Below are 11,724 nucleotides of genomic sequence, written 5' to 3'. Positions count from 1 at the left end.
TCCCCGGCCGGCTCCTCTCCTCCGCGCCCTGGCACCCCGCCCCCAGGGTCCCGAGCGCGCCCCTCCTGCAAAGTCCGCTCTCCTCCCGGCCCGCAGGGTAGGAGACAGGCAGACCCAGAACCTCAGTTTCCCGACACCCGGTGCAGGCCAGGCCGGGTCGCGGGCGAGAGGTGCACGTCGGCCCCGCCCGCTGTCCCGCGCGCCCGGGGCGCAGAGCCGGGAGCGGGGAAGGGGCGTCCTCCGGGAGGGGCCCTGGGCGGGGGCAGCCGAGCGGGAGCCTCCGCGGGAGCGCATATGCACACGCACACGCACACGCGGGCCCGGAATCCCGCGGGGGCCTTGGGCTGCTGGGCGGCTCAGAGGGGAGGAGGGCGTCCGCGCCGCGCGGCCCGCGCGCCCGACGGCCCCGGAGGAGGGCAGTGTGTGGAGCGGAAGGTGGAGCCGGGAAGGCAGCGGAAGCCAGGAAACGCGAGAAGGTTCCAGGGCAGAGGGATGCTGTGCTCCGGGGGCCTGGCGCACAGGCGGCGCCGAGCCAGCCCGGCGGGTGCAGAGCGGCCGGGTGCGCGGCCTGCGGGTGCGCCGCCTGGGAGCGAGGCGCGGCGCCCGGCGTGCAGCGGGGCCTGGCGTTTGCCCTCGGGGCGTCTGGGGAAGAGCGAGGGCTATGCAGGCGCCCCCTTCAAGCCCCCGGGGCCGAGCCTGCGCCCGGTGCCCAGAGGGACCAAACACACCCCGGGCAGGGAGGCCGGGAGTGACAGCGGGGCCCGCTTCGGACACCGTCTCCCCCAGATCCTCGAGTTGTGTTTCTGCATCTAGGGCCCGACCTCCTCACCCGACCCCCTCGCCCGCATCCTGCTCCTCAGCCACCTTCCCAGTCACGGTGCAGCGTGGAGGCCGGCCGGCTGACAGCCTAGACACGGGGAAGCCAGCCGGCAACTCCTCAGGGACTTGTACGAAATCAGCAGGTTCTGCCCCTTCAGTCGTGGACTCACCCTCCTGGGAGAAAGCGGGCCGTGGGGAGCGAGAAGGGCAGGGAAGCAGGGGTGGAGGAGGGGCGGCTGTGGTCCCTGAACCCTAACCCGCCCCCCGACACACACGGAGCCCACCTTTACCACAGGGCTGTCCAGGGAGGCCAGCCCGTCTCCGAAAAACACCACAGCTAACTCAGGAGACAGCTCCTGCGGAAAACAGCAGCATGCTGGAAAAAACAGCCCTTGTCCTTGTCCTTACATGCCGTTCTGAGCGCACCTTCGCAAATGACATCTTTGCTATAAGCAGTATGGCCTTAATTCCTGGTGGAAATTTCTCTTGGAAACTTCGACACTCCTGCAAAGCCAAAAAGCCAAGTCTAAAGACTCCCATCTCAGCCGTGCCCCAAAGGTTACCACTAGCATGATGTGGACTTCTTCCTTGTAACCCCAACATGTGTTTCCAAAGGAGTCTTTCTGGCAGTGTCCCCGCATGTCGAAAACCAGTGGTGAACACCTTAGCCTGGCGTCCATAAATAGATCGCCCAGACCGTTCTGCCAGCTGTGAGCTCCTTTGACTCCAGCACCATTGCTCTCCCTGCCCTACAACAGGGAGACCCTTAGACCTTTTCACTCTTCTTTTCATTAACAGGTTTACCTTGCCTGACAGGCTTTTTCTGTTGTTTTTGTTCGGACATGCCAAACCTTGGCGTTTAGTAAAACATGCTTAACATCTACTGGGCGTAAAAAGGGCTTGGTCTACAGTTCATCCTGCTGATTAAAGACCTACATGGCTGAGTAAGGCAGTTTCTACATCCTCCACCCGACAACGGATTTTCCTGAAAATCCGTGGCACAAGAGATAGGATGGCTCCTTCTGGATGGCGGTTTTCCAGCCTGGCTGCAGGGAGCCACTTAGCATCGGCAGCCACAGCCTCACACCTCGGAGCTGTCGGTCAGTGGTGTCAGGAGCCTGTCAGCCTGCACCCACCTGGCTGAGGTCAGGGGTCCAGAGGCCTGGTCACCCTCCCTTCCCTGACGGCGACCGGCCGCAGTTTAATGGCCTTCTCGCTGACTCCAGCATCGTGGCAGGTGTTCAGTGCTTCGGTCACGTTCTTGTAGGACTCAGGAGCCTCTTCCATAACCAGTTTGGGTGAGGCCGCCAGGATTGCAATCCCATATCTGCCCATTTGTCTGAGACTTCCTGGAGATCTAAATGAGGTCGAGATTTTGCTCGGGACAATGCACCGTGGCAGGTGGCTCCAAAGTTCTCCGGCATGCCTCGTTCAGTGCCTGTGAGAACGTAACTGCAGGTTCCCATGGTGCCCCCTACGAGCGCTGGCTATCCAGAGAGCTGGGAGTCCACCGAGAAGAGCAGGTGGTGCGGAGGGAAGGCGCGGGTGGACCCCTTCCCGTGCCCCAGCAATGCCCAGTCCTTCCTATCCACTGCATGCTGCTCTGCCTCGGCAGTGCTGTGGGAAACATCGTAGATCACACGCAGGTCCGGGGCAGCTAGCTTGTGTTGGAGTCCTTGGCAAAAGCCTGGTGGGTTAGGAAGGTCCCGGAGGAGTGCTTGGCCCAGGCACAGTTGCCAGGGGCTGCCATTCCCTTTGAGGTAGTCCTGGCCCTCTGGGGCGCGATCCAAGCACAAGCCAAATGCTGGTCATTGACTATGAGCTTGTCTCTCTTCACGGCCTTCTCCATAGCATCAGTGCGTCTGTGGCTGCCCGGTGGCCCCGGCGGCTGCCGTTGTGGATCATGACGCACACCTGCCCCTGGCGGCCGATGCCATCTGCTTCGCAGCATATTCACTGACGATGTCGTCCACAACCTGGATTTCTGTGTAATGGCTGCCTGCACCCAGGGTGCCCAGCTGAGGAAGAGCTCTCTGTTTGCCCCTCCCTGAGACCTGACTGGGTCGGCCTGAGGCATCCTTCGGTGCTATTCAGTGCTCCTTGTCCTCAGCCCAGGGACAGCCCTCTCTCGGGGACCAGGCCACACCCATCTCCACTGCTCCTCAGGCCCTTGGTGTTCATCAGGATGACCCCTTCGGACCCCACCCCGACCAGAATGTGGTCAGACCGCTTGGCCAACTGCTCCTTCACGGGCTGCGCCTGGCTTTCATCCTTCACAGCAGGCGGACAGCACAGTTGATGTCAAACCTGACAGCACGTGGGGACACCAGTGCTTCCGGGTCATTCATACCGAAGGCTGCCACATTCCCAACAGTAAAGCCACAGCCTGAGTGAACATCGGGGGCCCGGTGGCTCGATGAATAATTCCAGGCAGGGCTGCCACACTGCCAGTCTGCTTCCTGGCTGGCAGGAGGCCAACACCACCTCCTTGACAGGCATTCCTCAGTTCCGCAAACATTAACTTCTCTAGAGCATCACTCACATGGAAGATGCCTTCAGTCTGCATAATGGCACGAAGCCCTTCTTGCTCTTCCAGCAGGTATCGCTGACCTTCTCAGGAACTGCAGCTCATCGTTCCCGCGGTGGAGAGCAGCCAGCATCGCAGGGCACCTTCCCTGACGGCCATTCTGTGGGGACATTTAAGAGATTCCCCCAAAGTGTCTGTAAATAAGTCCTAGCAGATGAACTCGGAACTCCTCAAAATTCAAATTAGCACAATCTTCCCAGGCGAATTAATATGGCTTTAGGACGGGGGACAGGCTTAGTTCAGAGTGACGGATGAAAACCTGCCCCTCTGAAAACATTATGGTGAGTGCTTTTAGGAAGACTGAGTTCAAGGAAATGTCACCCATCAGGTGTCCTCGACAACAGCCAGGATGAAATAGGAAAAAATGACCGTTTTAGGTGCACGATGCATCCTGACTTCATGCCTGAAGAACGACGTGCTAAATGACTTAGCTATGAGGAAATACAAACATGCTCGGATAAAAGTTTCTAGGCATAAGTGAAAAGCCCATCTTCACTGAGACTCCGGTCGAAAGTGAGGCTATTTAAGGGGATGAGCACTTAGGCATTGCAGAATGGTCCAAGATCGCCTGTCCTTTACCCTGAAGATAGGAACCTCAGGTAGGGCTTGAGCTGCACTGACTGAATTACAGTTGGTCCTTTGGCCAAATTCCTAGGATGTATCCAGTTAGCATTCTGCTAGGCACAGCAAGTGTAAGGCCTGGCTCCTGCTCACAGCAGCCGTAGCTGTTTAGGGAAGGAACATAGGTGAAATTAACTATCTGTGATTTGTTGGCAACTTAGCACAACTAAAAAGGCATCTGCAAGAAGCTTAGGAAAGTTGAGCTTAGAAAAGCATCCTTCAGGATGTGAGAGGGTGTAAGGGAACGCCGTTGTGTTAACTGAACTGTGCTGTGTGTATTCTTGAACCTGGAAGACCTCTAGGTCTATTCTATGGCTCGCTGCTGTTTAAGAGAACAGTGGTGTTGAGTTCAGGGACAATTAAAGCCCCAGGAACACAGACACCAAGGCGCTAATGGGGTTGGTAGCTTTGGAGGCCCCTCCATACCTACAGAGGGGACAGCAGCCTCCAACGTCTTCCTTCCTAAACTCCATTCTTCTCCCCTTCTCTTTGTGAAGTTATTCTAATGTGCTCAAACCTTTTCCTTTAAAGATTTGGAAGACCTATAATGGATTTTTCTGCCTTTATGCTTTGACTGCCAGCTAATTTCCTAATTTGGAGTTAATTACTAAACTGCTTAAAAATTTAAGGCAAAGAGGCCAGCACTTACTGACAAGCTGCCCCTGCATCGCCATGGTATTTGAGACACAGGCTTGCAGCCAGGAACAGAAACTTCTCTTCAAACACAGAACAAACAATTCCTTGCCAGGGAGCTTCTTGGAGATGTTTTCCCAGCCATTCTCCACGAGCTGTGCTGCTCTCTTCGTTTGTAAAGTTATGGAGGAATTTGAAGCCTTAAAGGATGAAGAACAACTTCTAGCATTAAAGCTGTGTCAAACAAAACTATGAAACTCGCGTTTCTGTCTGAGGATTTTTATTGTGAAGGCTTTCACTCAGTCACTGGAGAGGGCCTTTTGTTCTAACTCATTTGGTGCCTTTATTTTATTTGAGTTGTTTTCACTCTTTCCTTTGCTGTGGTAAAGGTTAGTTTGGGGGTTTGGTTTTTTTTTTTTTTTTTTTTAATGTATAATGAACTTGAAATTACTTGTGTTAATTTTAAAAAGTATGCTAGTCAATAATAGATAGATAGGGCCAGGGATATAGCTCAGTGTCACAGCGCCTGCCTGGCAAGCAAGAGGTCGTGAGTTTGATCCTTGGTACCAAAAGAAAAAGCTAGATAAAAGGAAACCGAGAGATATGGGAGCAGGACCAAGAGGAGGGGAGAGGAGGGGAGGGAGGAGGAGAAGGAGACAGAAAAAGACTGAAGATGTGCCGTGTTCATGTACCAGCTGCCCAAAACGATGTATTAAGTATGTACCCCAAACGACAAGCAGGTACTAATAGAAGATGGCGCTAGTTACCTGATGGAGTTGGTTTCTTGCAATCTCACCAAAAGCAGTGGAGAACTCAGTCTCATCGCCCAGCAGGGCAGCAGCGCTGCATAGAACCGCTGAGGGGAGGATGATGCTGACGCTGACCGGACCGAGCTGCGCTGAAGGCCCCGGCCCACACTCGCGGGGTTCGCTGTAGACCAGGGCCTGTGGGGCGCCCCCTGGAGCTGGGCAGCCCGTGGTCCACTGCTCCTGCCCTTCGGAGTGGTCTTTTCTTACTTGGAATTCCTCATCATGTACTCCCAATTCTTACTTAAAATGTATTTTACACATGCATGAAGAGCAGGAATAAATATGTTAATATAGTCAAATCTCAGACAGCTATGTACTGTGCTTTTATCTTCTTTGCCATAGTAAGGCCTCAACCCATGCCCTTCACACTGAGCTGTACCCCAGCCCTTTACATATATATAAGTATATATAGGTCTCACTAAGTTGCCCAGACTGGACTCAAACCGTCAATCTTCCTGCCTCAGCCTCTCACCGTGCCAGCATGACGGGTATGACCACCACATGTGGTTGAGATGTATACTTTTGATACTTTTCCAAATTTTCAACAATGAGCATGCGTTACATAACCAAGAAAGAGTGGGAAATGTCATTTAATAAGTTCTGAAAATCCCACCTTCAGGAAGCAGAGTGATTAATCACCAGCGCTGTCTTTGGTTTCAGCTTTCACTCCATGTAAACTTCGGCCAGCTATTGAGTCGTGCTGTGTCTACGTTGAGAACTCTTCCTCATTTTTGACTTTCTATGCCATAAGAAGTGTAGACAGGCAGTTAATTTTTTTGAGAGGAGGGTGCAAAGGCGAGCAGGGGAATAGGGCAGTGCCTGGAAAAGCTTATGGGCAAGAGGATTACGGGCAAGAGTCACTTCGTGCCTAGGAAGGGAGAGCCCAGGACAACAGCAGGGCTGCCAGAGACCGACCAAGACAGCCTGCAGCAGGCCAGAGACCATTTTCTTTTTCTTTTTGAGGCACGGTCTCACTATGTTGCCCAGGCTGGACCGAACTCCTAGGTTCCAACGATCCTCCCGATCAGCCCCGAGTGGCTGAGATCATAGGCATGTGCCACTATGCTTGGTGTGAGACTTTTGAAGTTGGCTGAACACCCGATTGAATTGGCCACACAGAAAAGTTACACACCTGGGAGAGAACTGAGAAATAAATCAGTGATGAGTACCACAGAAAGGAGTCAACAGAGTTTTGGTAAAAGGTAATTATTAACTCCGGGGAAAAGGAGGACGCACACAGGAAAGGAGAAGTAATCACACGCTGCATGACGGTTACCACTAGCACTTGAACGCCATAACGAAGTCTGTGCGGATGTGACCTAGTCCGGATGCTCCTGTAACTTCAGAGAAGGTGTCTGTGTGCGTGTGAGTGGCGGGCACAGGAAGGCAGACGAAACAGGCAAATCTCCATCTTCAACGGCAAAGTCAGTTCACTGTGCCTCAAAGTAAAAGCACAAGAGCTGTGCTCCTTGCAAACGCAGACGCCAAGCCAGTACGCAAGAATGGTTTTCTCTGGAGACCATGAAGGAGCGAGGGGCTGTTCTTTGTTTTGCCTTCTTTTTTTTCCTAGTAATAAATATTTTAGAACAGCCTGACTCAAACTAAGTTCCTAACTTTGATAACAAATATGGATATTTGGGTAAAAAAAAAAAAAAAAAAACCAAGGGGCTGGGGATTTAGCTCAGCGGCACAGCGCCTGCCTGGCAAGTGCAAGGTCGTGAGTGCGATTCCCAGGACCGGAAAAAAGCAAAAAAAAAAAAAAAACAAAAAACAAACCAGCCTCCATGTATTATTGCATACTGGCCCGAGATAGCCCAGGGCATGAGAGTTTGCAATGTGTGCTTAGTGCCCGCCGCCCAGCTTCGGTCCGGGCCGTGGGCCGCCCAGCAGGGCAGCTGCACATGTACCCATGATAAAGGACGCTTGGGAAGGCCAGGTTAAGATGCGGTACTTACCCCCTGCAAAGGCATGCAGAACTGAAATACTTACAGACGGAATAACCTGTCCGGGAATCGCCTCAGTATACCCGGGAAAGAAAGGTGTGTGCAAGAGATAAATGCTGGTGAGGAGAGGCTGAGACGCAGGGCTGTCTAAGCATCCGCTGTTATGCACACCAGAATATTCGCAAAAGACAGGTGACAACAACGAAAGGAGGCCCGGGCACAGCAAAAATATGCCAAATTCAAAGTCCAGTGGCTGGCAAGGTTTGGGTAACGGAACACGTGAATAAAAACTGAAGGCCAGAGAAGAAATCGCGTCAAAGGTGAACAATGTACCTTCACAGAAGGCCGCACGTCCAGCCGCACCTTCCCCAGGGCGTCACTCATAGGTCCAGCCTTTCCTGATCTGTGTATCTAGAAATAGCAATGTTCCATCAAGTCCTGGTATCCCTCACCCGCAGCTTATTATTTTCTGCTCAGCACTTCCAACTTTGTGACATATTACAAGGCTTTTTATCTGCACCACGTGGGTAGGTGTTTTTGTCTGTTTGTACCCCAGCCCGTGGAACAGTGTCCAGGTTGTGAATAGGCCCTGATCATACTTGTTGGACAGAGGAATACAAGGTGAGAACAGACCTTGTAGGGTGGGAAGACGACCGGAAAAAGGGAAGAAACTGGGAGCGTGACTCTGACGTTGCTTGAAACTTCCAGATGGCCGGCTGCCCACGGGATGCTGGCCGAGCAATTGCAAGGCGGCAGGAACTCGAGCGCGTCTTACCAGTACAGAGGGGCCTACAGAATTGGTACAGAGCCTTTCAAACACAAACGTTTCAAAGGAAAGACAGCAGAAGGGGGGCCTGAGAAGGAACCGAGGGAAAATTTTCATAGGGAGGACGACAATGCAAGCCAAACAAGTGTTAGAAGGGCCAAGAGAAGGAAAGAGCCCCAAATAAAGTGGGTGCTCCAGTGGTACCTGGATGTCCCCCAGGGCCGTACACGCTCACAGGCGGGGCTTAGGGACCTGGCTGTACCTAGGCCGTGCGGCTCTGGGATTGAGGGTGCCTGGTCCTTAGTCTCCTGACTGGAATTAGCACATCTCTGGGTGTGGAAGACGGGAAGGCCCAGCCGGGGTGTGGGCGGCACCACCCAAAGGCTTGTAGCCTGCATGGGATGAAACGGAAAGGGAGCCTTGCTTCACAGCTGCCTCTGCCGCTCGCCGCTTTGCTGCCTTCTGCCTGCCCCACCATGAACTGTTCCTCCTCTGCGATGCGTTCTGGGAAACTCAGGCAGAGGCAGAGCTGAGGAGCCACAGCATGTGGCAATGAGCGCTAAGGCCAGCAGCACTCACAAGGATGACTTCATCCCCGGGGAGGACCAAGGACCACAACCACCCAGGTCAAGGAGCAAATGAGAATGGAGAAGAGGGAAGTCAGCCAACAGGGACCAGGTCAGAAGAAGAAACAGCAAGCTCGGTACTATTACCAATAACATTTATTGCTAACAAACCTTTATACTGGGCTATTACAGTATTAATTCACTTAGTCCTCATAAAAATCCTAGGAGGTAGGTATTAATATCCCCGTTTTACAGGTGAGGGAACTGAGGCACAGGAACGCTAAGTAGCTCATTTGGAAGTTTAAGCGTTCAAATGTGGAGTCTGGCTTTGTAAGGGTGGGGTAAGTTCAGTTAGTCTGGGAGCTGGGGCAGGGAAGGCTGTAGACTGAGAAACCGAAGACAGAAATGTGCAGCCGGGCCTGGGGAAGGAGCAGCTCGGACACCAGAGGCAGGCTGGCTTCCGGCTTCAGAGGGGGCCGGCAGGGCAGCGCGCTGGGCCTAGAGGACAGGAGGCCCGCGCTGCCACAGGGCCGCGGTTCTGCTTGTGTGGCCATCACAGACCCCGGGGCAGAAGGGACCAGAACAGCAGAGGCGTCCGTGGGACAAGGTTGCCCTGAAGGGCTGGGTCCCTCAGGTCACGCTAGGCCTGGTTCTGCGCTGCTTCTGTCACAGGTGTGGGGCCGGGCGCAGACACCACGAGAGCGGCGGGTTCTGTGGACAGAGGACAGGACCCGACGGTGCGGGAAACAGGAGGGACTTGAAGGGCTGGAATGGGGATCAACCAACTCGGCGGCCCCCGCCCACGATCCCTCACCTTCGCTGCGGAGAGGCAGTCCTCACCCACAGAGGCTCTCCGCGGCAGGCTGCGCGGGCCTCAGGGGAAGCCGCAGGGTCAGCCTTCGGCGGCCGTGCTGAGCCCCACGGAACCTGAAGAAAGCAGCTGGCGGGGAGGGAGACCGACACCTGCCCGAACAGGGCTAACTGGCCTCAAGCGACTGGGAAAGGGGCGTCTCTCCAGGGCCTGCGGGTGGGCGCGGGGAGAGCCGCCCCTCGGTGTGAGCTGTAACGCAGTGTTTACGGGCTCAGAGTCCTCGCTTGAAATGTGGTTATAAGTAGCTCTCGAGGCAAAACCTGAGGGCCTCACAAAGAATTAACTGTACAGTTATTCTAATTTGGGGAATCAGAAAGATTAAATCCAAGTCAACTGAGATTTGGTAAATTTTGCAAAGCCTACTTTAATAAGTCTCAGTTTCCCTCATGAAATTTTCACAGAGACAGAAAGTTTGATATTAGTACGAATTTATTGGCATGAATTTCCTGTAGTTATTATTCTAACACAGAGAGGGTTCGGGAAAGCTGAAGACAATGACAGTAAACCCACAGGATCTGAAGTCTGCAAGGCATGCTCCCTCGGGAGGGAGGGGGAGGGGAAGGGGGAGGGCAGGGGAGGGGAGTGTGGGGGGGATATGCACGGATCTTTAAAAAAGAATCTGGAGACTGCTTTCAATTATAGTAAGAAGTAACGACAGTTTGACAATTTAAGCATTTATCCAGAAACATATATCTATTCCATAGATAACAAATCAATTACCATATATTTGAGTTTGAAAATATACAAAATATTTGTCATACTTACATACTGAAATTAAACCCTAATTTTAAAAAGTGCACAGTAAAAACAGCGTAAGGAAACCTACAATATCCATGGTTTATGTAATGTTTTCCACTTTACTGTCAACATCAAATTCTGAATCTGCCTTACTGGTGACAAATCTATTTAAATGCCTCGGGCCATGTACAACACTGCGGGCTTCCTGCGTCCGACGACGACGACGACGACGACGACGACGACGACGACACCTCAGCTTCCCGAAGCCGCGCGCTGGGCACAGGAGGCCCTGCAGCTCTGGACAGCAGCAGCTCTGGAAAGATCAGTCTCCAAGCAGTTATTTGTAAACTATCGACTCTTGTTCTTTTTAGAATTTCCCTGTGCAGAGAAAAATATCAACAATGAGAACAAAAGCTTCACATAGCTTCACATAGAGAAACAGTTCACACAGTTTATAAACTAAGTTCCCTCTGGAACACTCTGGCCTCCTGGGGAGACAGCCCACAACTCCCACAGCTAACTTCCATCCAGCTTCGCAAGGCAGCTGTGAACCTGCCTGTTTGCTACTTCCACGGGTCCTACCCCCAGGGGGCTCTAAGGAAAGAGAAGCAAGCTGCTACCTGAGAGTTTGCAAAACCTCCAAATCTCTTGTTCCAAAGACACAGTATGCAAGGTTTCATGAAGCTGAACAAAAGTAATATCCTTGGGCCTGGGATATAGCTCAGCGGCACAAGGGCCTGCATGGCAAGCGGAAGGCCCTGAGTTCGATTCCCAATACCAAAAAAAAAATAATAACCCCAAATTTTTTTTGTTGTTCAATACACATCTTTTAAAATTTTTCATAAGACAGTAATTCTGAATATGTACCAACGGACACTCAAATGGCGCTGACTGCCTGTCAAGAGTAAGCGTAGGTAAGGGCTCAGGGCAAGTAGAGGGAAGACGTTTCAGGGCATCCCAGCTCCCTCACACGCGAAGGTCTGCGCTTTCTGGCTCTGGGTAACTTCTTTTTTCCGCTGAGTGCCCTTCTTAGGAACACACTCTAACTGAATTCCTAAACTATGAGGTGTGTACACGCGTTCTTCTTCCCAGTGGAAAATGCCTGCAGAATACAAACACTGAGCAAGACAGCAGCAGACAAATGGCTGAGCATGTTTACTCGGTATCCAGGGGAGACAACGGCAACACAGCCACAAGCCGCCACCGCAGCAATGCCCGTTACTACTAAATGGGGTCCCAAAATGATCAGAGAAAGGTGAACAATAAGAACTCCACGTTGGGGCTGGGGATTTAGCTCAGCGGCAAAAGCGCCTGTCTGGCAAGCGCAAGGTCGTGAGTTCGGTTCCCGGTACCGGAGAAAAACCAAAAAAA

General features: G+C 52.8%; 3 protein-coding genes and 1 pseudogene across 3 annotated transcripts in view; 1 reads left to right on the top strand and 3 right to left on the bottom strand.

Moving 5' to 3' along the window:
- Positions 1–229, bottom strand: part of Ston1 (stonin 1) — a 54,770-nt gene extending 54,541 nt beyond the window's left edge. Inside the window, exon 1 of the mRNA XM_005391001.2 lies at positions 122–229. The gene's annotated coding sequence lies outside the window, so the exon portion shown is untranslated. The remainder of the gene's footprint in view (positions 1–121) is intronic.
- LOC106149246 (translation initiation factor IF-2-like) overlaps positions 1–1,253 on the top strand; it is a 4,593-nt gene extending 3,340 nt beyond the window's left edge. The window contains exons 4-5 of the mRNA XM_013517521.1: positions 47–962; positions 1,115–1,253. Coding sequence (XP_013372975.1) covers positions 47–962; positions 1,115–1,239 — 1,041 coding nt within the window. The 3' untranslated portion in view covers positions 1,240–1,253. The remainder of the gene's footprint in view (positions 1–46; positions 963–1,114) is intronic.
- Positions 1,254–1,958: 705 nt separating this feature from the next.
- LOC106149245 lies at positions 1,959–7,796 on the bottom strand (annotated as a pseudogene).
- Positions 7,797–10,026: 2,230 nt separating this feature from the next.
- The window catches only part of Ppp1r21 (protein phosphatase 1, regulatory subunit 21), a 59,842-nt gene continuing 58,144 nt past the window's right edge, over positions 10,027–11,724 (bottom strand). Inside the window, exon 22 of the mRNA XM_013517520.1 lies at positions 10,027–10,731. Coding sequence (XP_013372974.1) covers positions 10,702–10,731 — 30 coding nt within the window. The 3' untranslated portion in view covers positions 10,027–10,701. The remainder of the gene's footprint in view (positions 10,732–11,724) is intronic.

The sequence above is a fragment of the Chinchilla lanigera genome, unplaced genomic scaffold, assembly GCF_000276665.1.
Source record: "Chinchilla lanigera isolate Chin_1 unplaced genomic scaffold, ChiLan1.0 scaffold00040, whole genome shotgun sequence".
NCBI classification, from domain to species: Eukaryota; Metazoa; Chordata; class Mammalia; order Rodentia; family Chinchillidae; genus Chinchilla; species Chinchilla lanigera.
The sequence above is the reverse complement of the archived record's forward strand: the minus strand, read 5'-3'. Positions and strand labels throughout refer to the sequence as shown.